This window comes from Lepidochelys kempii, chromosome 13, assembly GCF_965140265.1.
Source record: "Lepidochelys kempii isolate rLepKem1 chromosome 13, rLepKem1.hap2, whole genome shotgun sequence".
Classification (NCBI taxonomy): Eukaryota; Metazoa; Chordata; order Testudines; family Cheloniidae; genus Lepidochelys; species Lepidochelys kempii.
The window spans coordinates 3,297,637-3,322,088 of record NC_133268.1 but is presented as its reverse complement, the minus strand read 5'-3'; the positions used below and the strand labels follow the sequence as shown (position 1 = coordinate 3,322,088).

The 24,452-nt window shown below is 51.4% G+C and overlaps 1 protein-coding gene and 1 long non-coding RNA gene across 13 annotated transcripts; one reads left to right on the top strand and one right to left on the bottom strand.

Annotated features, from left to right (window-relative positions):
• Positions 1–740: 740 nt before the first annotated feature.
• Positions 741–23,779, top strand: LOC140896837 (sodium-dependent lysophosphatidylcholine symporter 1-like). 12 transcript variants are annotated; one of them, XM_073308845.1, is made up of 14 exons: positions 741–975; positions 5,833–5,955; positions 6,353–6,477; positions 7,659–7,791; positions 8,490–8,568; positions 9,274–9,431; positions 9,551–9,641; positions 10,167–10,288; positions 11,444–11,527; positions 11,846–11,929; positions 15,612–15,724; positions 16,376–16,519; positions 16,915–17,091; positions 18,200–19,232. In XM_073308845.1, the coding sequence occupies exons 1-14, from the start codon at positions 913–915 to the stop codon at positions 18,309–18,311; spliced, it is 1,608 nt and encodes a 535-aa protein (XP_073164946.1). In that variant the 5' UTR covers positions 741–912; the 3' UTR covers positions 18,312–19,232. The 12 variants fall into 12 exon arrangements, 9 of the variants coding, with proteins under 9 accessions (XP_073164946.1, XP_073164947.1, XP_073164944.1 ...); XR_012154613.1 differs by lacking the exons at positions 741–975; positions 18,200–19,232 and adding exons at positions 21,323–21,477; positions 22,500–22,580 and having other exon boundaries at positions 1,133–5,955; XR_012154614.1 differs by lacking the exons at positions 741–975; positions 18,200–19,232 and adding exons at positions 21,323–21,477; positions 22,497–22,577 and having other exon boundaries at positions 1,133–5,955.
• Positions 16,792–19,950, bottom strand: LOC140896840 (uncharacterized). Its single transcript, XR_012154616.1, has 2 exons — positions 19,875–19,950; positions 16,792–18,902 (listed from the first exon to the last, which is right to left on the bottom strand). It is a non-coding gene; the product is annotated as an uncharacterized lncRNA (long non-coding RNA).
• Positions 23,780–24,452: the final 673 nt, after the last annotated feature.

Sequence of the window (24,452 nt, the reverse complement as noted above, 5' to 3'; positions counted from 1 at the left end):
CTTGTGATCCAGGACTTGAGTAAAATGGTGATGAAAAGATGCGCTACTGCGTCAGTCACTGCACTGTTGTTCGGGGATCTCAAGATTTTGTAAATGACCCTAAGCTGGAGCGGACGGGAAAGGGTAGATGACCATCCCTCACCTCAACCCCCGCGGCGCCAGAATGCTTCAAAGGGGCTTGGGGGGTTTCCTGTCCCCCAGGGTGGGCTGAGCTCACCTCCTCGCTCCAGCTGAAGCCCCTGGGGTCCCAGCACCACTCGGACTTGGCCCAGCCGCCATGATGCTGAGAGTCTGCGTAGGCCAAAAGTGAGCCGCTGCAACCCCAGGAGCCAGATCACGACTCCACTCCCGCAACTTTGGTCTGGCCGGGGGGCAAACCTGAGCAGCGCCTCACCTGGCCTGGAGAGCCACGTCCAGCCACCCCCGCTGCGCAGGAGCGACCCCTGTGGGGTGAGTGCTGGGCAGGACCCAACCCCCTCCCCGGGCGCAGGACCACCCCAGGGCCCCCAGACTATTTACTGGGCCCTGACTTTACAAATGAGTCCTGAGCCCTCAGAGGTTGAGAACCGCTGAGCTCCAGCACCCCCAGCCACCCGCGTCTCAGGGCAGCTCCAGGACTGGCTTGGGTCCGTGCGAACCCTCTTTCTCTCCCTGCGAAGCGGACACAGGGCAGCTCGGGACCTAACCAAACGTGTCCCCCTGCGCTTCACTAGGCTCCGCCCCGAGGTTTGGTTGGTCAGCTACGGATCTGGCTCTGCCCGCGGCGGTGAGGCCGCTCAGCCCCTGGGTCGTGTTACACCCCTGGGGGCCGGTGCGCTTCTCGGGGCTGGTTTCCCCCGCCTGGGAGCTCGGCTCGCAGTAGGGTTGATCCTTGTTCCCTGCGCCGGGAAGGGAGGCCGCGTGTTTGTGAACATGCTGCCAGAGAGCCCGGGGAGTGCGGGAGACCGGCCCGCAGCGAGTTCGAGACACAGCGAGGTAAGAACAGCGGGCTGCGGGTCGGCCCCTCTCTCAGACCGATGCAATCTAGCTGGGGCAGGCAGCCAGGGGGTATTTTTAGGGCTTCAGTAGTTTTTATGACTAAGGGAGGCGTTTATGTTCGGTTGCTGATGGCACTCAAATGACCTAAGTGCACGGAGATGTGGGGACCTTCCGATATCCCGAGACGTGGTGGTGGGGGGGTGTTAATATCTTTTATTGGCTCAACTTCTGTTGGTGAGAGACACGCTTTTGACCTGCCCCCAGCAGCCCTTCTGCAGGGCTGGGAAAGGTGCTCCCAGCAAACTGCAAGCTGGAGCAGAGGGTTTAGCATAAGTAGTTAGCACCTGTTGTAAGACAACACTCAAGGAAGAGTGACCTGTCAACACCTCTGCAGTCTGCTGGGGGCCCTGAAAAGAGGGGGAGGGATTTTAAAAATGGAGCTGCAATGGAAACTGTTATTTAAACAACTAAGCATTCCCCTGCAATGCATGCAAGCCAACCATGGTAGCCGGAAAGTGAAACTGTCTATCAACAAAAGGGAATCCCACTTCACTAGATCTTTGCTGCAAGCTCTGAAAATTGGCCAGCCAGACACATCCATAAATTTCTTTGCACCGAGCTGAATGATGGACTCTCTCATCTGCCTGTCTCCCTTCCCCTAAAATGTTCCCCTGCACCTTGTCCCCAATCTATAAAACCCAGTGGACTCTGGACTTTATTCTGTCCCTGGATCAGCAGCGGTGATGCTATGTGAAATTCGCACTTATGTGTTATTATCGTGAAGCCTCAGTGGAAAAAGAAGAGCAAAACGGAGTGTTATCTGAACAGATCAGTGATTCACTGGCACTTTCGGGCTAGATTCTGAGCGTGGTTAAGCCAGTGGAAATTTGGTGTTTTTGCAGACGTACACCAGGGTACATGAGAGGAGAACGAAGCCATTAGTGTCCGTAACTAGATTCATGTCCACAAAGTACCAAAGCAGCTGATCCCAACAGCATGCAGTCAAGGCAGAAGCCTACCTAACAATAGTCCCACCTGGGTACACAGGGGACAAGGACTGAAAATATACTGGCTGGGAAGAGCAGGAATGGAAGTTGCATTAGTGTCTCAGACTCCTAGCAGAGTTGGGCATCTCACCCACTAAAATGCTGATACAGAAAAGTCCCTCTAGCAGGAACGTGCCCAGATGCTGCACAGGCCACGGATTCAAGCCCAAGGTGCACACATGGCTCTTTGCTCCCTGCTAGGCTGGAGCGTGGCAGGCGGGCTGGGGTCACATACTCAGGCCTGGAAGGAAGAAAGAGGAGAGCCTCACGTCACAGACACCAATTCCTCTGCCTGCTTCAGATTGTGGAGTCCTCGGCCCAAGTGGCAGCTGCAGTGGCAGGGATCATGGTTGGGGTAAAGCTGAGGCTCTGGCAGGGCTGGCTTTACCATGAGGCGAACTGAGGCCGCTGCCTCAGGTTCCAGACCGGGGGCTGGGGGCACTAGGACCTAGAGCGTAGAAGATGGTGTCTGCCGCTGGTGCGTCTGGATTCTCTCTGCTGGAGATGCACAGAGAGGGTGGAGCGGTGGGCTGGAGGGAGGAGGGCACAAGAGACAGAACAGGCAGGCAGGAGAAAAGGGGAGAGGGAATAACAGAAAGCAGCAGGAGCTGCAGGGAGAGAGAGGAGGAGGAGCCTCTTATGTACCTCTCTAGCACCCCCAGGAGCCTGGCCTGTTAACCCCAGCCTCTCCAGGAGCTTTCTGTTTCCTGCTGCTTCGCTGAACCCACTTGAGGAGAACAGGCCGTCAGCTGGAGTAGTAGGAGCCAGTTAGGCCCTTAAGACACTGATGTCTCCCCTCGCTCAGGCCCTGCTACCAGCCTGCTTATTTGTCCCCTTCAATTGAGTGTTGAGAGACTCTAGCTGGCACAGAACAGCAGCCATGCGTGAACGAAGAAAACGCCCGTCTGGGGCAGCACTCAGAAAAAGAAAGCAAGCAACGGAAGCGTTTCTATCTAAGCAGGAAGGAGCTCTCCTGAGATACACAGACACAAATGTTCAGGGTGAGCCTTCCGGCCCCAGGGAGGACGTGAGTGGTGCGGAGATGCCTGATCTTCCAGTCAGTCAGAGGGCAGGTGACCTGGCAGCTACTGCAGTATCCGTATCTCCATCTCCAATGGATGTAGCCATGCACAGTCCTGAAGAAAAGTGTAGATCAGAGGAGAGTGTGGTGGAGGCGCAAGAAACAGCTGCTGCTGAGTTTAGTTCCTTAAGTCCAGATGATCCAGGACTGTGGACCCACTTGAGCAGTAGCCTGAGGGACTTCCTTGTACTGCATGGGCCACAGCAAGTGAAAAACTTCATGTTCCCCAAAGACCATGAAAACAGAAGCTTCCATCCAACACATTACTGGCGTGAAATCCTCAACGGTGACAAAGTGGAGAGGCCATGGCTTATGTACTCAGAAACCCAGAATGCTGCATACTGTTTTTATTGCAAACTCTTCCAGTCTAATGTCGCAGCCACATTGGGTTCTACAGGAACAAAGGACTGGAAAAATCTGGCGAGAAGGCAGCAAGTCACCAGAGAGCATTCCACAGGTAGAAAGAGCTTGAGATGAGACTAAGGTTTAAAGGCCACCATAAGACGATCAGCATCAAGAGAAGATTGCATCAGCGTCTGTTTACTGGCAAAATGTTCTGAAAAGGCTCACTGCATTGTGAGAATGCTTGCTACCCAAAACTTAGCCCTGCTTGGCACTTCAGATCAGCTGTACGTGCCAAACAATGGAAACTTCCTTAAAATTGTGGAGCTGATGGCTGAGTTTGATGCTGTTCTCCAGGATCATCTAAGAAGAGTCACCACCCAAGAAATGTACACATACCACTACCATGGAAAAACAATTCAAAATGAGATCATACAGTTACTGGCAATAAAAGTCAAACAGAAGATTGTGGCAGATCTGAAGTCAGTAAGATATTACTCTGTTATTCTGGACGGCACACCTGACATCAGCCATATGGAACAAATAACTTTAATGGTGCATTTTGTAACAACAACAGAACCTAGTGACAATGTCCCTGCAATGGTGACGGTCAGAGCATTTTCTAGAATTTATTGACATTGATGATACTACAGGAGCTGGTGTGACAAATGTGCTTCTTAAAAAGCTGGAAGAGACAGGAATTGCGATCGCTGACATGAGAGGACAGAACAGAGGAGAGCAGACACAGATCCGAGAGTTAAAACCTCGAGTTTTTTTTGTCCCATCCAATTCTTATTCATTGAACTTGGTGGTCAGTGATGCAGCATCAGCTTCCAGTGAAGCTGCTGAATTTTTTAATCTAATTCAAAGCATCTCTGGATTTTTCTCTGCATCAACTCATCGATGGCAAATTTTGAAGCAACATCTGGGAACATCCTCTCTGACACTGAAACCACTGAGTGCCACATGATGGGAAAGTCGAGTGGAGGTGATAAAGCCTACCAAACACCAAATTGGGAAGATAGATGATGCCATAGTTGCCATTATGGAGGACAGGGCTATGACAGGAACTGTTCATGGGAGAACAGTGGCAGAGGGAAATGGAATCACCAGAAACATACATAACTTCAAATTTCTGTGTGGCTTAGTGTTGTGGCCTGACATACTGTTGAAATAAATGTTGTAAGCAAGAGACTCCAAGGTGTTGACCTTGATATATTTGGAGCAATGGAACAACTGGACAAAGCAAAGTCATACCTACAGTCTTACCGGTCAGATGAGGGATTTCAAAACATTCTGAAGCGTGCACAGAAGTTGGCAGAGGAACTTCACACTGAAGCTATTTTCCCACCCATTCAAGAACACAAGAGTCACCGAAGGAGAAATTTTGATTACGAGGCACAGGATAATCCCATAAGAGACCCTAAATAACAATTCAAAGTTGAATTCTTTAACCAGGTGCTAGATTGTGCAATACAGTCAGTTGAAGAACATTTCATGCAGCTCAAGGAACACAGCAGTATATTTGGGATGTTGTATGATATTCCAAATCTCCTCACGATACCTGAAGAAGACCTACACCAGCAGCAATGCAGGGCACTAGAGACAGTGTTGACACATGATGACATGCGCGATATTGATGCGATTGATTTAGGTGATGAACTGAAAGCCCTTTCAAGTTACATTTCAGCAGGATCAATTCCAAAAGCTGTTCTGGAATATATGTGCACAAATAAGATGGCCACCCTCTTTCCAAATGCTTTTGTTGCTCTGTGCATACTTCTAACACTTCCTGTAACAGTTGCCAGTGGAGGACGCAGCTTCTCCAAGCTGAAGTTAATAAAAACACATCTACACTCCACAATGACCCAGGAGAGGCTGGTCGGCCTTGCAACCATCTCAACAGAGCATGAGCTAGCCCAGACTGTGGATCTTCAGGAAGCAGTTCAAATCTTTGCAAGCAAGAAGCCACGGAAAGCACCACTTTGATTATTCAAACAGATACAAATGCCAGTGTTTACTACACAGACAAGAAACGTTAACATTTGCTGTTCAGGCGTTTGAAAGTGAAGTGTTCCTTAAAATTTTTGAACAAGGCATTTGAAGTGGTTAGTTCTCCTTTATTGGGGTAGGCAGCAGAGCAGGACTATGAGTGGAGTAGAACAGGAGGAAGGTAGAATTGAGACCTTTCAAAGTTTTGGCCCAAGCGAGGGGGCATCATTTGAGCTCCTCATCTCAGGTGTCAAAATGTTGTGGGCCGGCTCTGGGCGGGGTTGGGAGGATATCCAGGGATGGGAAGAGCAAAGGCAGAGAGCAGGGTCGCGAACATCTTGGGCACATGTGTCAGTTTGCAGTGAGCGGGGCTCATTTGTGTCTTGGTTCCAGACGCAGCCGGCACCACTGTTGTTCTGCAGGAAGCTCTGTTACGCCATAGGGGGTGCTCCATACCAGCTGACAGGAAATGCCCTCGGGTTCTTCCTCCAGATCTTCCTACTGGACGTTGTGCAAGTGAGCAGCCGCTTTCTCGCTGGATGGTGGGGCTCAGAAGCAGAGAGGCTCCGTACAGGAGTGTGGATGTGGGGGGCAGTCTAGGTGAAAGTGGGTCTTGCAGCTTATTCTTGAGAAGACCTTGATAGTGCTGGATGGTGTTCTTGGAAAGACCTTGATGGTGCCCCACAGCGTCAAGTGCTACAATTTCATCAGGAGCCTTAGATCCAAAGAGCTGCAGGAGGAGGAGGGGGGGGAGGGGAGGTTTCCATGTCATTCCAGTTCCCAGAATGATAGCCTGGAATTCTGCCCAGAGCTGGCTGCTCCAGGGCTGAGTCATTCTGACTCTTTCCGCCTTTGGCTGGGATCTTTGTTCACTTTCATGCTGTGGCCTGATCCAACTGTTTGTCTCTCCCAGTTGGAACCGTTCCATTCCTCTCTGATCCTTTTCCTTGGGCGAGCCTGGGATGCAGTTACTGACCCCGCTGTCGGCTTCCTGGTCAGCAAGAGCCCCAGAAGGAAGCTTGGCAAGCTGATCCCCTGGTGAGCATTGGGGGCTGAGGCTGAGTGGGCGTTGATTTGGCTTTGGAGGTCAGGCGCAGCCTCTTTGGGGACTGGGACCAAAAGCCTCTGGCTGTGTGCTTACAATGGGCAGTTTGATTCTTGTTAGTGCTCCCCCTTTTCAGTCACCTTCTAACAATTGCAGTTCCTGCAAGATTCACTAAATATTCAAAGTGACTGGAGGGTTGATACCCAGTGGCTCTCACCTGTGTTACATGGAGCCCTCCAGACAATCCGCTAAGCTGTGGGCAGGGGAGAAGCTCTCCCATGAAGTGAGCAGCACAATACACATGTAGCGGATCGCTGCTCTAATATTTAGACCCTGGACCCTGTCCCCATGGATCCCACTGCTGGATCAGGGCCTTGAATATTCGAGCAGGGGCTGAGATAAGTGGATCTGGGGCCAGCACAGTTCTGCTGCTGCCCATCTGTTTTTTTCCTTGCGTTGAGCAAAACTACCCTCCCCTGCTCACCCTGATCCTGGAGAGGGGTGCCAACTTTCTAATTGCACAAAACCGAACACCCCTGCCCTGTCCCCACTCGCTCCATCCCCCCTTCATCTCTTGCTTGCTCTCCCCCACCCTCACTCACTTTCACCGGGCTGGGACAGGGGGTTGTGGTGCGGGGACGGCTCCAGCTGGGGGTGCAGGCTCCGGGCTGGGGCAGGGTGTTGGGGTGAGGACCCCGGATGGCCCCTAGGTGCATGGGCAGCCAGGGAGGCTTGATGCACTGCCCTAGTGTCTGGAGGTGCCACCCCTGCAACTCCCATTGGCTGAGAACCATGACCAATAGGAACTGCGGAGCTGGCACTAGGGGCAGAGGCAGTGTGCGGAGCCTCCCTGGCCACCCATGCGCCATGGGGCCACAAGGTGGCTGCCTCTGGGAGCCTTGCAGAGCCAGGGCAGGCAGGGAGCCTGCCTTAGCCCCGCTGCACCACCAACTGGACTTTTAACAGCCCGGTCGGTGGTGCCAACCAGAGCAGCCAGGGTCCCTTTTCTACTGGGCATTCTGGTTGAAAAGCAGACGCCTGGCAACCCTAATCCTGCAGGGGATGAGCTGTGGCATGGCGAGCAGGAAAGGAGGCCAGTGCATGAGGCGGTAATAAACCTGACTCTCACTTTGCTTCGGTGCTTGTGTCGAATCATCTCCGCTTGCCCCTGCAGGATTGTCTGCTCCACGCCGTTCGGGGTGGTCTTCTACTGCATGGTCTGGTCCACCCCCTCCGACGCCATGCCGGTCTCCCTCAAGTTCCTTTGGTACCTGGCCATGTACTGCTTCTTCCAGACGAGCATGAGTGTAAGGACTGCAACATCTGTGGCTAAGTGTTTTAGGAGCTGTCTTCACCTTGCTGCCGAGAACAGGCTAGGCAGGCTGTGGGTCCCATTCTAAGCTGGACCTTCCTGCTTCTAAATGCAAACGTCCCCTACCTGGAACTGAAACAAGGCCGGATGTGTTTGTTTCCCATGTCACGGATGAGGGATGCCATTCTGAAGCACGCCGTGTGTGCGCGAGGTCATTCCAGCGGGGGTGGGGTGACACGTTCACGTTCTGTGGGGCGTGACCTTGCATGCACCGTGCATGCCAGGTCACACGAGCAGGGGCTGGGTCACCCAGGAACGCCAGGGGCCTGCCGCTGCCTGCAAGCACCAGAATCTCTGGTATGCTGGGGGTGCCTGAGTGGCCCCTCTAGAAGAGGAACGCAACCTGTAGGGGAGCTCAAAGCTGCTCTGGCTCCAGACTTTCCCAGCAGGGGGCGCTGTAGGGCACAGTATCTGGTTGGTTATATAGTGACGTCGTGAAACAGGGCAGCAGTTTTCGTTTTCACGGCTGCTGTCTGTAGTGGCAGCTCCTCCAAGGGGCTCACCTCACCAGAGGTGTTCCCGGGAGGGGAGGGCGGTGTCTGCCCCCAGAGAGTGGGATGTGAGAGACAGGGGATCCCAGTATAGAGGAGAAGCGGCTGAGTTGTTTGGTATCTGAGCTGTTTTTCTCCCCAGTGCTATCATGTGCCGTATTCCTCCCTGACCATGTTCCTGGGAGGGAATCCGCGAGACCGGGACTCGGCCACTGCCTACAGTAAGTGTCTCTGCCCGGATGCAGGGTTTCCTTCACAGTCCCAGGCCTGTGTGAGTTCTCTCCAGTGCCTCACTCCATGCCAGAGGGGGTGTTGTCTCTGAATCTGGGTTTGTAATAGGGTCACACCGGACGTGAATTTGACCTGATACATTATAAAATATCAAAAAAACTCCCATACTTGGCATCCACATATTATTGCAGCTAAACAATAACTGGACTGCAGCGTTAACCAGGGACACTCTGACGGCTTGGATCTCAATCTCAGGGCACGTGGCATCCCTAGAAATTCTTCTTTTGTTAAATCAGCCCATCCACAGTGCAGGCAATATCACATGGCACGGGGTATGGTTATACTGAACTCACACAGGCCTTGGGCTGGTTGCTGAAAAGACTCTCTGTGTAGAAGCATTTATTAGACAAACAACTCCCATGGGGAACCAGGACTAGACTCTGGCCCCTCAGTTCCAAAAATTTAGGCCTCTACCACTCGAGTGAAGGGGGAAATTTTAGAGCAGGCAGAAATAGTAGATCTCTTATCCGCTTTGTGAGCAGCCACCAGAGGGGAGTCTCACCCTTTCAGGCACACAAAGCCAATACGTTACTTTGCAAGGCACATGCTGGCCTCCCTTTCCCTAGGGGATCTGCTCTGAGGCTCAGGCCACAAGACTGTCTGACCCCTCTCCCATTTGTCCTGGCTCTTGGCAGGAATGGGGGTGGAGGTGTTCAGCACGCTGGTCGGCTCGGGTATCCAGGGGCAGATAGTCGGCGGGTACCACGCCAGCATGATGAAAAGCTGCAGCATGCCCAATGGGACTCTGTACAACAGCACCTCCCCGGGGCTCACTGACACCTTGGAGAACACGGTAAGCACCTGGCGGTCTGCTCCCTGCCCCTCTGCAGAGCTCTGGGTGGGAGAGCGCTGTCTGCGCTCCCTGCAACTAGTGCCTAGGTTGTGACAGCTGCATCGGCTCTTGTCTTCCAGCGCAGGGCGTACATGATCGCCTCCGGGGTCCTGGGCTCGCTCTACTGCATGGCCTGCCTGATTCTCTTCCTTGGAGTGAAGGAGCAGCCCGGTTAGGTCACTTCTCTGGCTCCTCTTGCGATGGTTTGGAGGGTGCCCTGTGGCCGTGGCTCTGGGGGATGGGTGCAAGTCCTGCGGGGGAGGGAGCTGGGAATCTGCTGGCTGGGCGGGCTGTCAGGGGACACGGTGCCTGGCCTGCGGATGTGAAGGAGGCGCGTCGAGGGACATGGTGCATGCTTCAGTCTCAAGACTTTCGCCAGCCTGTGACGTGGGAGTTGGTGGCCTGTTGCTTTCCAGCCTCCTGCACCATCCAGTTCACGTCAGCTCTGAGGAGGCCACTCCCCTCGGCTGGGAGGGCAGAAGGAAAAATGGGGCCTCGGTAGGGCAAGGCCGGTCAGAGCCCCGGTCAGGCTGGGAGGCCGGGCCAAGCATGGCGAAGGCCTCATCAGTCGCTAGGCGTGAGGCGGCCTGGGATAGTGTTTGCGGCTCTCGGCTTCAACGCGTACAGTAATCACCACCGTCCCTGGGGGGTAGGGCTGGGGGTGACTCTGCTGCATTTCCCTTCTCATCCCTGCAGGGCCCCTCAGTCCCTTGGGAAAGACCCAGCTGCCCTTCTTTCACAGCCTGCGAATAATCCTGGGACACCAGCCCTATGTCCAGCTGCTCTGTGGCTTCCTCTTCATGTCCCTGGCCTTCCAGGTACCATCACACCCACGGCTGGCATGGAGAGTGGGGTGACTGCAGTGTGGGCAGTGGCTGGGCTCTTTCAGAAAGCCCTGGGGCAAAAGTATCTGAACAATGAGGAGACGCAGGTCCCCGAGGTGTAGAGGGATGGTGTGGAGCGGCGGCTTGAAACACACAAGCTGTGTGGGAGAAGAGGCAAGGAGGGACCTGCACAGACTCCAGGGGCTTTCTCCACCAGGCTGTGCCCAGCCCATGTTTAGGAGCCCACCAGACCGAGCCCCTGGCTCTACCTTTCCCATCCATGCCCACCAATACAATCCCCCTTCATGCCATGCTAATAAAAGTGAGATTGTGGCAGCTGGGTGCAGCAGCCCCTGCTGTGGGACTGTTGTGATAAGACCACCGAGGGGGTGAGTAGGCCAGGAGAGATCCTGTGCAGAGCCTTTAACTCTAGGGTGCAGGTTCAAATCCATCTCAGGTCTGCAGTGATTGGAAGTTGTTCCTGCTATACAGTGTTAGGTGGCCTCTTGATCATCATGAGTCCCGTGTTCTCAGTCAGATTCCCCAGGGATGAGTGTCGGTTTCCCAGAAACCACCTCACCTACCTCTAACCGGCAGCCTCGGCAGAGAGACCAAGGAGTGAATGGGCAAAGAGAATGAATGCCCCCTTATTGTGAGGGGGGGTCTACCCAGGGCACATTGGCAGGCGGTATGGGGGCATTTGCCCCATTGATGCCCATGATGTGCCTGCTCCATGAACAAAGAGAGAATTTGTGTTTCCAGGGCGGCTGATCAGACTCTTTTCACCAGCACTGAACTCACAGGCGCTTTTATGGCTTTAAAATTGAAATAAAATGAAACAGCCCCCGAGAGGCAGGTGGGAGATGGAGGCCTGGTGAGACAAAGTGCAGGCGTGGGAAGCCAGCTAGTGACTCACTGGCTGAGTGCCGCATTAGACAGGTGGGTTCTGTGGTCCCTGGAAAAATGGATGGGGAGTCAGAAGCGTGTGTGTGAGAGATTAGGGGGCGGATGGAATAGGCATCTCCAGCCAGATGGTGAGGAGCAGCAAAGACCCATCTGACCTCCCAGCTTGCTGCACTGCAGGCTCCTTTGGGGCTGGACAGCGGGCCCAGGAGCTAAGCGCTGAGTGTCTGTATGTTCCCTTCCCAGATCGCTCAGGGGATCTTTGCCTTTTTCTGCACACACGCTGCTGGGCTGGCTGGGAGGTTCCAGCACTTGATGCTCATCATGCTGGTACGTCTACACAGTGGAACCGGTCTCCCCTCACAGCCCCCCTCTCCAAGGCCAGTGGTGCCCCCAGTGTACTCACAGGAGGGGTCAACCCCCCACCTATCCAGGGCCCCTCCCTGCTCTTTCATCTAGCATGACAGAGGTTGACACAGTGTGGGCAGCGCAGGGAGAGGGGATAATGGTGCCCAAGGCTGGTCTGATGGATTTCAGTATCTTTGCTGCCCGTGTCCCCCATGCCATAACATGAATGTCTCCGGGGGAATGCTCCGAGGGTCCTGGAAGGCCTTGCTGAATCTCTCCCTGTGGCTCTGTCTCCCCCAGGTCGTGGCTTCCCTCTCCATTCCCTTCTGGCAGTGGTTTCTGGTGCATTTTGGGAAAAAACCAGCTGTGTTCGTGGGCCTACCAGTGAGTTTCCGTTCTCCTCTGGCTTTAAATAGATATTTAAACTGAAATTCCTACAGCACTTCTGCCCTGCACCCTGCACCGCCTCCTTCTGGAAGAGGCTGGGACTGGGAACCCCCGCCCCCGGTCAGCCCTCCTACCCTGCTCCCTACAACTCCTGCTGCTGGGAGAGGCTGGACTCGAGTAACCGAAAGCCCCGCCCCACCTGTGCTATCCCTGCACCAGTCCTTGCGGTGACTCCTGCAGCAGGTGGCCCCCACCGGAGTAGCAACGAGCACATCCATAGGCAGTTTCCTGCCCCATTCCCTAGAGAGTGTCCCTGAACAGAGCTGGCATTGGCGCCTCTGTGAGCCCCTCCTCTTTAGCACCCCCCCCCCCCCGCTGTGGAACACGTGCCCGTGGGGAAGGCAGTGCAGACACGAACGGAAACTGACCCAGCACCCTTACATGACACTTCCCAGCAAACACACCGGTGCAGCCACCTCCAGACCACAGAGGGCTCGCTGACAGCTGGTGTTAGGGGGCTTATTACTTCAGCCACTTACTTCCCTGGTCCTTCTCGCATGAACAGAGAGCAACAATACCCGAAGTCCAAAGGTGCAAACAATTCAGTGTTTATTGGGGTGAACTTCCAGCAAGCATGATTCCAGTTTCCTTCCTTAGTGTCCCCCTTCCCAGCTCTGACACCACAGAGCCTTACCTGTGGCCCTGTTCCCATTCCTGCCCTTAGCAAAACATGATTCCAATTTCCCCACCTCCATTCCCTATTCCCATTTCCTCCCTTACTCACTCACTTCCTGATTGACTGCAGACTATAATAAAACTTGAGTTCTGCTTAGCTATACCGTAACCAATCATTTTACTGAAATTTAACTAACCAATCCTAACATATTGTAACATGATTATTTAACCAATTATATCTCACCACCTTAATTAGTTTACACCCAGAAGTTAATTATACAGCAGACAGAAACAATCACAGAACCAGACAGAGATTATACAGACAAACAATGGGGAAATGGGGACTACAGTGATAGAACAACACAGAAATGAGGATTTCACATCCCAGCTATTGATAAGTGAGTTCTTGCCAGACAGGATGCTATCAGACTAAGTTTCCTTTTACATCTTCTAGGCACTTCCCCTTCTCTGGAGGCGATAGGCATCATCAGGACAGGATTGTATTCCTAACAGCCCAATAGCACCTTCATTCAGTGTGACTAGTTTGGGATGTGAGGAGGTGACCGGTCGCTTCCCAGCTGATGGCTGCCTCTGCTGCTTAGCCAAAGGTCTTAGCCTAAGCACAGGGCCTCAGACTGTTGCAGTGAGAGAAGGGCCTTACACCGGCAGACAGTCATTTTGATTCTTTCTTTTATAGCTCTAGAACTAGCCAAGTGATAAGAATACACCTACATTCTTAGAGTACAGGCCTTTACCAACAGGCCTGAATATCTATACCCTAACAGCTGGCATCACCACCGCCCCCAAGGGCTGGCTGAAGATGTGTCACTGGGCTGAAACGCCCCCTGTGCTAATCAGACAGGCGCAGCTCGGGGCAGGGAGGGCAGAGAACGTGCAGGAGGTAGATGCGCAGCGTGCTCTGCTGCGATCTCTGCCACGCACGCTCAGCAGTGCCAACTGCTCAGTGCCACCTGGCTGCTTTGTGTCACACCGATCGGCCACGGCCTGGGCAGTGACCAGTATAGAGACTGCAGCATATGCAGCCAATTCCCTTCCCCTCTCCCATACTGCCCTGGAGTCTCACATGACTGTTTGTTGGGTGTCCTTAATACCCAGGGAGAATAAGAAGTGTTGATTAATGCTTTTCATGCCCCTAGAGCAGTGGTGGGCAACCTGCGGCCTGTGGGCCAATCCGCTGGTGGGCCGCGAGACAGTTTGTTTACACCGACCATCTGCAGGTACGGCCGCCCACAGCTCCCATAGGCCGGGAATGGTGAACCGCGGCCACAGGGAGCTGCGGGCGGCCATGCTTGCAGGCGTTCAGTGTAAACAAACTGTCTCATGGCCCACCAGCGGATTACTCCCTTGGGCCACGTGCAGCCCACTGGCTGCCCACCACTGCCCTAGAGCCTTCCACCCCTCAGGTTAATTAACTTGGCCTCCTGATAGCTCATGCAATGGGGACAGATAAGGCACAGGGAGGTTAAGGAATGGACGCGGGGCTGTCCAGGGAGTTTTTGCAGTGATGTCAGGGTTTACTGATGACATCCCAAGGGTCTGTGTTCACACCTGCGGTCAGCGTCAATGGGAGCTGGGGTGCTCAGCACCATGGACAGTCCCTTAGGGCTGTATCCATTCGACATTGGTGAGGCCTCATCTGGAGTACTGTGTCCAGTTTTGGGCCCCACACTTCAAGAAGGATGTGGATAAATTGGAGAGAGTCCAGCGAAGGGCAACAAAAATGATTAGGGGACTGGAACACATGAGTTATGAGGAGAGGCTGAGGGAGCTGGGATTGTTTAGCCTGCAGAAGAGAAGAATGAGGGGGGATTTGATAGCTGCTTTCAACTACCTGAAAGGGGGTTCCAAAGAGGATGGCTCTAGACTGTTCTCAATGGTAGCAGATGACAGAACGAGGAGTAATGGTCTCAAGTTGCAGTGGGGGAGGTTTAGATTGGATATTAGGAAAAACTTTTTCACTAAGAGGGTGGTGAAACACTGGAATGCGTTACCTAGGGAGGTGGTAGAATCTCCTTCCTTAGAGGTTTTTAAGGTCAGGCTTGACAAAGCCCTGGCTGGGATGATTTAACTGGGAATTGGTCCTGCTTTGAGCAGGGGGTTGGACTAGATGACCTTCTGGGGTCCCTTCCAACCCTGATATTCTATGATTCTATCCACTGTGCTGAGCCCTGCTCAAAACCTGGCTCCCGTTGTGGGTGCTCACCACTAGGGGCCACGTTTACAAAGGGATTCAGGTACCTGAAGATGCAGATAGGCACCTAATGAGATTTTATAAAAGCACCTAGGCAGGTTATGTGCCTAACTCCCATTGACAGTCATGGCTGTCAGGTGCCTAACTCCCACTGACAGCCATGGGAGTCAGGCGCCAACCTGCTTAGGTGCTTTTGTAAAATCCCACTGGGGTGCCTATCTTCATCTTTAAGCACCTAAATCCTTTTGTAAATCTGGATCTAGGTGACTCACCCAAGGTCACATAGTAAGAATGGCAGAGCTAGAACCCAGGAATCCAGACTCCCAGTTCAACCACTGCACCACACTCCCTTCTACACTGGAATCGTATTTGAGTTCTGCTCCTGTGGGGGTTCCTATGGCACTCAGGTTTTCTAGTCATTAATGCAGCATTATGTTATCATCTGTCGAGCTCCGTCCATGCTCTCAGGGCTGCACAGAACACAGGAAGGAGAGATGCAGTCTCTGCCTCAAGGAGCTTCCACTGAGAATTAGACCATAGAGGGGGCACTGAAATATCAGAAATAGTCTAATGTCCAAGCAATGATGCAGAGTTGCTACTGAACTTGCATGTCTCTATGATGCAGGCAGCTCTGATGGAAGAAGTAAGGTTTAGTCCATGGTAGGTATTTGTGAGCAGAGGAGGGGTTTGCGTGGAGAGAGCGGGGAGCATGGTCTTGGGGTCCTGGGGAGTGAGGGCCACACGCATGCAGAAGAAAAGGAGCATAAGCCCCTCTCTCTCTCTCTGCTGCAGTTAATTATCCCTGCCCTCATCGTTATCACCCTAGTGAGCCACAACTTCCTGGTCTTCGTCTTCATGGTGGTATTAGCGGGATGCAGCCTGGCTGTCCTCTACTTGTTACCCTGGTGAGTGGAGCGGTTCTCCAAGCCACGGCTTGGGCTGCTGATTCCTGGACTGTTAAAGGGCTAGGTCACTAGGAGGAACAAACTGAATGGGGGGAAGGAGAGTTTGTTGGGAAGCATGGTTGATAAAGGCCTAGATGTGGGTGCATTCATCTGCGTGGCCAAATAAGAGAGCAAAGGGGGATGGGCACCTTTGTCGTGACTGTGAGTGGCATTAGACAGGGAGGTTTGTGTGTCACTGAGTGATTGTACAGCACTGGCATTGCATCAGTCTGCAAACAATGTAAACTCCGAGTTAGCTGCAAGCATGTGGCTCTGCTTTTATTATGCAAAACACTTAACTTCTGTCTTGTACTGCCCCCTGCAAAATAGCATCGAAGGCCCAATGTCCAGACTCATGCTAATATGTGCATACATTTGCACACCTAATTTGCACATGCAAGTGGAGCAATTGGTCAGCTTAGGCACATAAGTGCACATGCAGTCTTGAAAACCTGGGTCCTACTGTGTTTTTTCCCCAAACCACAGTCCAAAGCTTTGGCCAGTGCTGGAGGGCTGCAGTGTCAGAAGCCCAGCAATGACTAACAGGAGAGAATCAGGGCAGGCAGTAGCGTTGGGTTTGACTAGCACCTTTACCGGGCTGTTCATCCCCAGGTCCATGCTACCGGACGCAGTGGATGATTTCAGGCTGAAGAATCCGAACTGTCTAAACCTGGAAGCTTTTTTCTACTCGTTCTATGTTTTCTTCAACAAGTTTGCAGGAGGACTCTCCTTGGGGATATCAACAATGAGCCTACAGTAGGCCTCAAACTCTACTTTCTATTTATCACTGGGTTCATGGTTACCCTGTGGGAGAGGCTGGAACAGGAACAGCTGGGAGCTCCCAATGGTCAGTGTTCTATACCATTCCCCACAGCCCCTCCTGCTGGAGGTGGCTGGAACCAGACTAGCTGGGAGTGCCCCATGGCCAGCTCTCCTGTGCCATTCCCTACAGCACTTCCTGCTCAGCAAACCTGTGAGTGAAGTCGCTGTTTGCTCCTTTCCAATTCTCTGCCATGACTTGCTGGGACTGTGGTGTGTGTAAACTTTTCCATTGCCAGCACTCTGCCCAGGGGCTCCGGTTTCTAGGGGAAACAAAGGCCAGTGTTTCCATGGCAGAAAGCTGGTGCTTTTTTCATTGTGCTTCTCTTCAGTTTTGCAGGTTACAGAGCCAGTGACTGCACACACAACCCCTCTGTCATCCTCACGCTGCGGATACTCATGGCCCCTGTCCCAATAACCCTGCTGCTCATTGCCATGGCCATATTCTCCTTCTACCCCATCGACGAGGAGAGGAGAAAACAGATGAGGGTGGAGATGGAGGCAGCTGGGTAAGTGCAGTGCCCTCTGAGGAGCGTTTACGTCTTCTTTGGTTCAAGCATCCACACTAGAACTGCCTAATACACCTAGCACAGGTCTCCATCATGACTTGGAGGGATTCCCCAGCATGGGTATATTATAGCCACCTTGCAGTGGAATTCAACTCAGATCTCAATCCACACTCAATGGCAACCAGCCAGCAAATACTTCTACACCTTTTCCCAGATAGGAGAGGCTGGGACTGGAAGAGCTGGGAAGTCCCCTATAGACTCCACTCCCTGTAGAGATTCCTGCCTTGCAGCCGGGATTACTGTCTTTATTAAGGCCAGGTTGACGCTACCGATTACTTCAGTATAATTTACGTTGCTCATGGGGTTTGAATAAGCCACCCCCCGAACGACATTAGTTACACTGACCTAAGTGCTGGTGTGGACAGGACTATATCAGTGGGAGAGCTTCTCCTACTGACAGAACTACCGCCTCACCTGGAGGCAGATTTATTATGACAACGGGAGAGCTCTCTCCTGTCAGCACAGAGCATCTTCACCAGACAAACTACAGTGGTGCAGCTGTGCCGATGTAGTGCTTCTAGTGTCGACTAGCCCTTAGACTTTTATTCAGCACAGTGGGGTTTTTAAAGTTCTTTATACAATGCAATTCCACCAGTTCCAGGGGTCTGCTGCAGGGCGTCAGCTTGGGGCCTCCTAATGCTTCAGAAGAAGGCTGAATTGGGAAGCTTCAGGAGGTATAACATGGCTGGCCAGCAGTGATGGCTCCATCAGATGTCTTCTCTCCACCCTGTACATTGAGATGGGGATGACTAGAACAACAGCCCCCCATTTGCTAGCAGGCAGTGCTACCTCAGGAACAATTGGAGATATGGGTCCTGAAATGTGTCTCTGAGCCAGAGTGATTGTCCCCCCGCTCCCTTTTGTTCCCATGCCTAGATATTTGGGGAGAAAAGGAGAATTTGCCAGGAAATAAACCCCCATTTGTAGCCAGGGCACTCCATGTTGATGCAGTGGGACTAGATCTGGGACTAAGCATCGCATCCTCCCTCTCTCTTTTTAATGTGGATTTTAAGTTGGATTTCATATTAATTTCTATTCTTTTTAACAGTCATTGGGTAAAGAATAAAACCCAGGATAAACTAAACCTTGTGCCAATCTCGGGAAATTCACTTGGAAAGAATCCAGTATTGCTACATGTCCATGAGGATACATCAGTGTAATTTAAAGGCTCAGCTGCCTGTTGTTGCCGATTTTCCCCATCTCAAAGGACACAGCTCTGCGAGACCAGCCCTGCAGTGCTTCTGCAGGGAGGCCAGCAGAGTTGGTGGGACCCACAGCACTGCATTCTGCATGGCTTAGCTTTTGCTTTTCTGGCTGCTCTGGGACTCTCAAAACAGGACCAAAGGGTGGGGGAGATAGTTTCTCTTTGGAAGATCACGATCATTAGTACTGAGAGCTAAGTTTTAGGGAAAATACAATATTTTTAGGAAGGGTATTGTATGCATAATATATTTCTAGGTCATCAGACTGGCAAGATGAAGTCTCCTAGACTGTACTAACCCACCCATCTCATTAGGAACAAAGGAATTGTCACACCAGAACAGACAGGTGGTCCAGCTCATCCAGGATCCTACCTCTGATAGCGGAATGGTCAATGCTGGCTGCTTCAGAGGAAGGTGTGAAACACCTCCTTAATGATCCTGACTGAGTAATACTGTACCTGTGAGGAGATGGGGGAGGACTGGTCCTTTTGACCCCATGTGGTGATCAGTTCCTGCTTTGCAGCTCGAAGATTTACTTCTGTCAGGTTCCTAGGTAAAAGTAGGCAGGACTAGTGGCAAGAGCTTGGAATCCCAGAACTGAAGCCAGGGATCAGAGCCAGTACCAGAATCAAGCCGAGGGTCTAGCCAGAGTCAGAAATCAGTCCAGGGTCAATACCAGGTATCAGGGTCTGTGTTGGGTTTCCAGGGGTTGATTAGGAGTCAGAATCCGAGTCAGAGCAAGGTCAGTGCCAGGAGTTCAGAAGTATGGTAGCTAGCTAGGAATCCACGTTGTTGCCTGGACACTTCCTGGTATACCCCATGGGCATCTCTATGGTCAAAGAGCCAACCAGGGATCGCAAAAAGAAAAGGAGTACTTGTGGCACCTTAGAGACTAACAAATTTATTTGAGCATAATGCTCAAATAAATTTGTTAGTCTCTAAGGTGCCACAAGTACTCCTTTTCTTTTTGCGAATACAGACTAACACGGCTGCTACTCTGGAATCAATCAGGGATCGCTAGACCACTGTCAGTCAGGTCATCTGAGATGGAATTTCCTCTGCAGGTTGTAGGTCACAGAGAGTGGCCCAGGAGACAGTGTAGGGATGGTGGTTACCTTGTAGCCCAGCAGGCCTGGGATTACAACCTCCCCCATGCAGAGCAGCTGACTCACTGTTCTCCAACCAGAATGCCAAGCCAAAGAGAACTGCTGAATTCAGCCACTTGGAACTCTGGGTTGGATACAGCGTAGTGATTTGAGATGGGCTGGGGAGTCACTGAGCTAGTTGCTCTGACACGCTGTAACAGCAGCACTGTGCCTCATGGGTACCAGGTCTGAGGTATTACTGCCAGTTATTGACAGGGCTGAAGGAACATGGTAGATGTAGGCTGTGAGGCTTGGAAGGGGTAAGGAAATGTGGTTCACTGCCTGTTGTCAATGGCTAAACACCTGCCTTCATTATCTACCACAGAGATAATGGTACATTATCTGCCTTCATTATCTACTGCAATATTTTGATCACCTGCTGGCATGATGCTGTTCCTGGAGAGTGGCCAGTAGGATGATCCTAGTTCACCTTGTTTCCCAGAGGGCTGGTCCCCTGTATTTTTAAAGACAGAATCTATTATTCTATGGAAAGATGCCAAAGTTCAAGTGTAGAAATTTAAAAGAGAAGCACATGCCCAAAAGGAGAAGTATGCACGCCACACAACCTCTAGTATCACTATTTAAAAAACCAACCATGGTTCCCTGCCTTGGGTTCATTAGCAGGCAGTTCAGCTAGTTAGCAATCAGATGAAAGGGGTCGCAGGAATAGACTAAGCTACCTGCGATCTTGCTTTCTTAGCAGTTTATTACAAGGTCTGCCCTGTGCCTGCCATCCACAGGAGTGTCAAATTCACTCAATGGAAAGGGCTGAATTGCACTTTTAATGATAGTTTCTAGAACAGTTCTAAACTCAGCATCTTGTACAACCTTCAGCACACCACAGATCTCCCACTGCACAAAGATCAAGGTTTGGGTCTGGCCCTTCTGTCGTGACTAAACTTTCAGTAAGTAAAATTTAATTGCATTTGGCACCACGCATTAGCTTGTTATTTTTCAGGCCAGTGCTATTTCTGCCTTTTCTTTAAACCAGTGGCTCTCAACCCACAGGCGGCCCAATCAGCACACAGCTGCGGCCCATGTGACATCCTCAGGGCCATACAGGTAGTATTTATATATATATATATATATATAGTGTGTGTGGATGCAGCCCCATAACACACAGAGAGCTGCATATGAGGCCCCCAATGGCGAATAGGTTAAGAACCACTGCTTTAAACATTTGAGCTTGCAGCTACCCAATCTGCATACATAATGGCAGTTTTTGTGCAAATTAGCCCCCAGTTTTGCACTTACTTCATTTGAAAATCTGGTCCTTAAAGTGGCATCATGAGGCTTAAGAGTTAACCACACTTTCCGATGAATAGGGAAGATCCCACCTCAGAGCTATAACAGGATGTCTGCAGATAGCCTGGCAGGAAAGCAACATTATATCAGTTACACACAGATCACATTTACTTTGTCACGAGGGCCAGAAATGTAACTCAGGAAGGCCTGGTCTGGGTGTTTTGAACCTAGTGGGCTATGGGCCGTTGCTTCCCATTCAACATTGTTGTCTATGTATTTTGATGGTCTTTGTGTGCCAAGAAATGAAACATGATTCGTTCTCAAGCTACAAGTCATATGGTTGGCAAGAACTGTGTTAAGATGCATTTGCAATTGCTATATCACACCATCCGGGCTGGGAAGGATGTGTAGTGTGCTGCACCAACCTTCCAGGTGGATTTGTATTTGTAAATTGGTGTTTTCTGATGTCAGTATTTTTCAACTGTTTTTTTAATTATAAACTCAAAGGCAGATTTTTAAAAGTATTAAATCAGTGCAAACATTAATGTTTTCTCCCCTTGGCGTTTCTTGCTTTGCAAGCAGGAGAAGGCCTTGGTTCACAGCTCTCCCTACGGATCAGCCAGCTTGGTGGGGCACGGTGGGGAATCACTCAAGGAGAATCAGCTTGTTTCGCAGGTTGTAAAGTTTCACCATGAACTGAGATACTAGAAGCTGATACCTCATTCTGTTTCCTGGTGAGTGCAGACTGCACCGTGGTGTCACCAAGGCTGACCACTGAGATCTTCCAGCTCATCTCTCAGTCTCAAGCTGCCCTTGCTATGCCCCCTTCCCCGTTAAGAAAGTTACGTTAAAAAGATCCTGGTAATCCTGTGGGCATTGCAGGTGTACAGTCCACTGTTCAGTAAGGAGTAAGATGAGAACACCAAGCTCAAGGGGGATCTGAATCTGGGTCATCAGAGGTGACCAACTAACCCACCATGCCTTCCACAACAGTTAACGGGGAACAATGGACCTAATTTGGCTCTTTATTTTCCTTCTGAGCTTTATAGCTTGAACCAGTATTTTCTAACATAGCTTTGTGGTGGAATGTACATGCCTTCACATGCAGTCTGACAGGGAAGGGATTAAGGCAGGGCTGGAAGGTGACTGGGCATACTTGAAAATGGCTACAGCTATAAAGAGACTTGTCTCTCAGCTTTACATTGTGTAAAGAGTTGTCACTTTGGATGGGCTATCACCAGCAGGAGAGTGAATTTGTGTGCGGGGGTGGAGGGTGAGAAAACCTGGATTTGTGCTGGAAATGGCCCAACCTGATGATCACTTTAGATAAGCTATTACCAGCAGGACAGTGGGGTGGGAGGAGGTATTGTTTCATATTCTCTGTGTGTATATAAAGTCTGCTGCAGTTTCCACGGTATGCGTCCGATGAAGTGAGCTGTAGCTCACGAAAGCTCATGCTCAAATAAATTGGTTAGTCTCTAAGGTGCCACAAGTACTCCTTTTCTTTCAGCTGGAAGGAGCTCTAGTTAGGGGTAAGATGTTTCTCCGGAGAGCACAGCAGACATGCTGACAAAGTGTTTGGCCAGATGAGCAGCTGGATCCAAGAAAATACAGGAGGCCCTTTGTTAGAGCTTCGACTGTATGTGGGGAAGGTTAACTGGGCAAAGCCATTTTTCTGGGGCTCACTGTTTGAACTGGAAGAAGCCAGTTCTGATACTTCTAGGAGCCACTAAACACCTTTGCTATGTCCCAGCAGGGTAGATGGGACATGGAGAGCTCCTGAGAAAAGTGACTGAGCAGTCTGCTGTGACACCAGAGTCGTGCTGAGAGCTCCAAGAGGCGCCTGAGGCAGCATGGGGTAATCACTGGCTGGAGTTGTTGATAAGCTTTCAGCTTCACTTCTGCCAGTACACTGTGGTGGAAACTGGGTGTGAGCAGATGCCATTTTACTTTTCTAAGGATAATATTTCTGTGGTACATTGGTGGCACCAGTCTTCACCAGAGAACTTATTAACACACTACTGATGATGCTATTACATGAGATATAATCTCGCCTACTACTAGTGATCACTTCTTGTTTAATAGATCATTTCTACCTTGGGGGCTTAGGGCTATATTGAGAGGGGCAACTGACTGGGCAAAATATATGTAAATTTTTAATTGCTGTCTAAAGGGTTTGTGAGAGTTAGCACCACTACAGCTCCACCAGGGAGAAAGGATCCTCCTGTGATTAAACAGCAGGAGATCTGGACCATCGCTATTCTGCAGGTCATTTATGTGACCTCTCTGTGGCATGGTTTCACCATCTGACAACAAAGATGGTAACACTTCCTACCTTATAGGGAAGCTGGGCAGTTAAAATGGCTAAAGTGTGCAAGGTGCTCATATATCTGAGTGATGAGTGTCATGAAAATACTTATAAATAAACAGAGCTGTGTCTTCCCTTCCTGCATCCTCACTCCCATTTACCAATGTGGGGAAGGTGAACACTACAGACTTCCAGAGCAGATCGCTGCTGTCCCCTTAGACAGAGATAATAATCAGCAGTGAGATGCGAGCGCTCCTTCCTAGTTCCATCTTGGATTTGGGCTTACCACCTTCCCTCTGCTGGCACTAGTCTGGTGGAAGTAGGGGAGACATCAGTCTGGCAAATAATAGAATGGGTGTGTGTGAATTGAAATGAAATATTTCTACAGTTAAGAGCAAAGCAAACCAGGAATGCTGGAGTTAGAATATCTTTTTTTCTAAAAGATTTGAGCAATGAAGTGCAATTAAAATCGTGTGTCCCAGCCTCTTATCAATTATGCCATGCATCTCCACTTGTCTTGCATTTTAATGCCACCTGCTGACAGCGTTTGCTTTTTGAATGCTCTTCCCTGTCTGTGAAGCGAAAGTCAAATTCTTCCGCTTCAAATGAGGAAATAAGACTTCTAAATAGAAATAATCCAAAGCCACCAATGCAAAGCCACTCCTGGGTGTCGAAGAGATTTTTGGATAAAACAAAAAGCAAAGGAGGACTTGTGGCACCTTAGAGACTAACCCATTTATTTGAGCATGAGCTTTCGTGAGCTACAGCTCACTTCATCGGATGCATTCAGTGGAAAATACTTCCGATGAAGTGAGCTGTAGCTCACGAAAGCTCATGCTCAAATAAATGGGTTAGTCTCTAAGGTGCCACAAGTCCTCCTGTTCTTTCTGCGGATACAGACGAACAGGGCTGCTGCATGAAACGGGGGAAAGCGCCCTTGAATGCAGCGTTCAAAGCCTGAGGGCTCGTCTCCAGGTACAGAGCTACAGCCCTGACGCAGCGGCTGCGCCCTGTAGCGCTTTAGTGACGCTGCCCCCGACCAGCCCTGGGAGGCGAGCTCATGGGGCTCGATGGACAGTCTTACCCGCCTGCACTCCGCAGCGAGCCCGGCCTGGGGCGATCGGGGCGCGGGGCGCTACCTCGAGCTTCCCAAGCCCCAGCTCCTGGAGTCATGTGACTGCAGCGCCCCCGCTTCTCGCCTAGGGTCTCTTTCCTCCTCCCCTGAAGGGGGGGGAAGCGCGCTGGGACACGTGCCCGGCGCGGGAGAGGCTCCGCTCAGGGGGCGCCCGGTTCCCATGGCAACGATCCCGGCGCGCCCTGTGGGGCCAAGATGGCCGCCGTGCGGCGGCCCGACACGGCTCCGCGCGCAGGGGGCTGGAGGAGGGGCACTTCGCGCAAGAT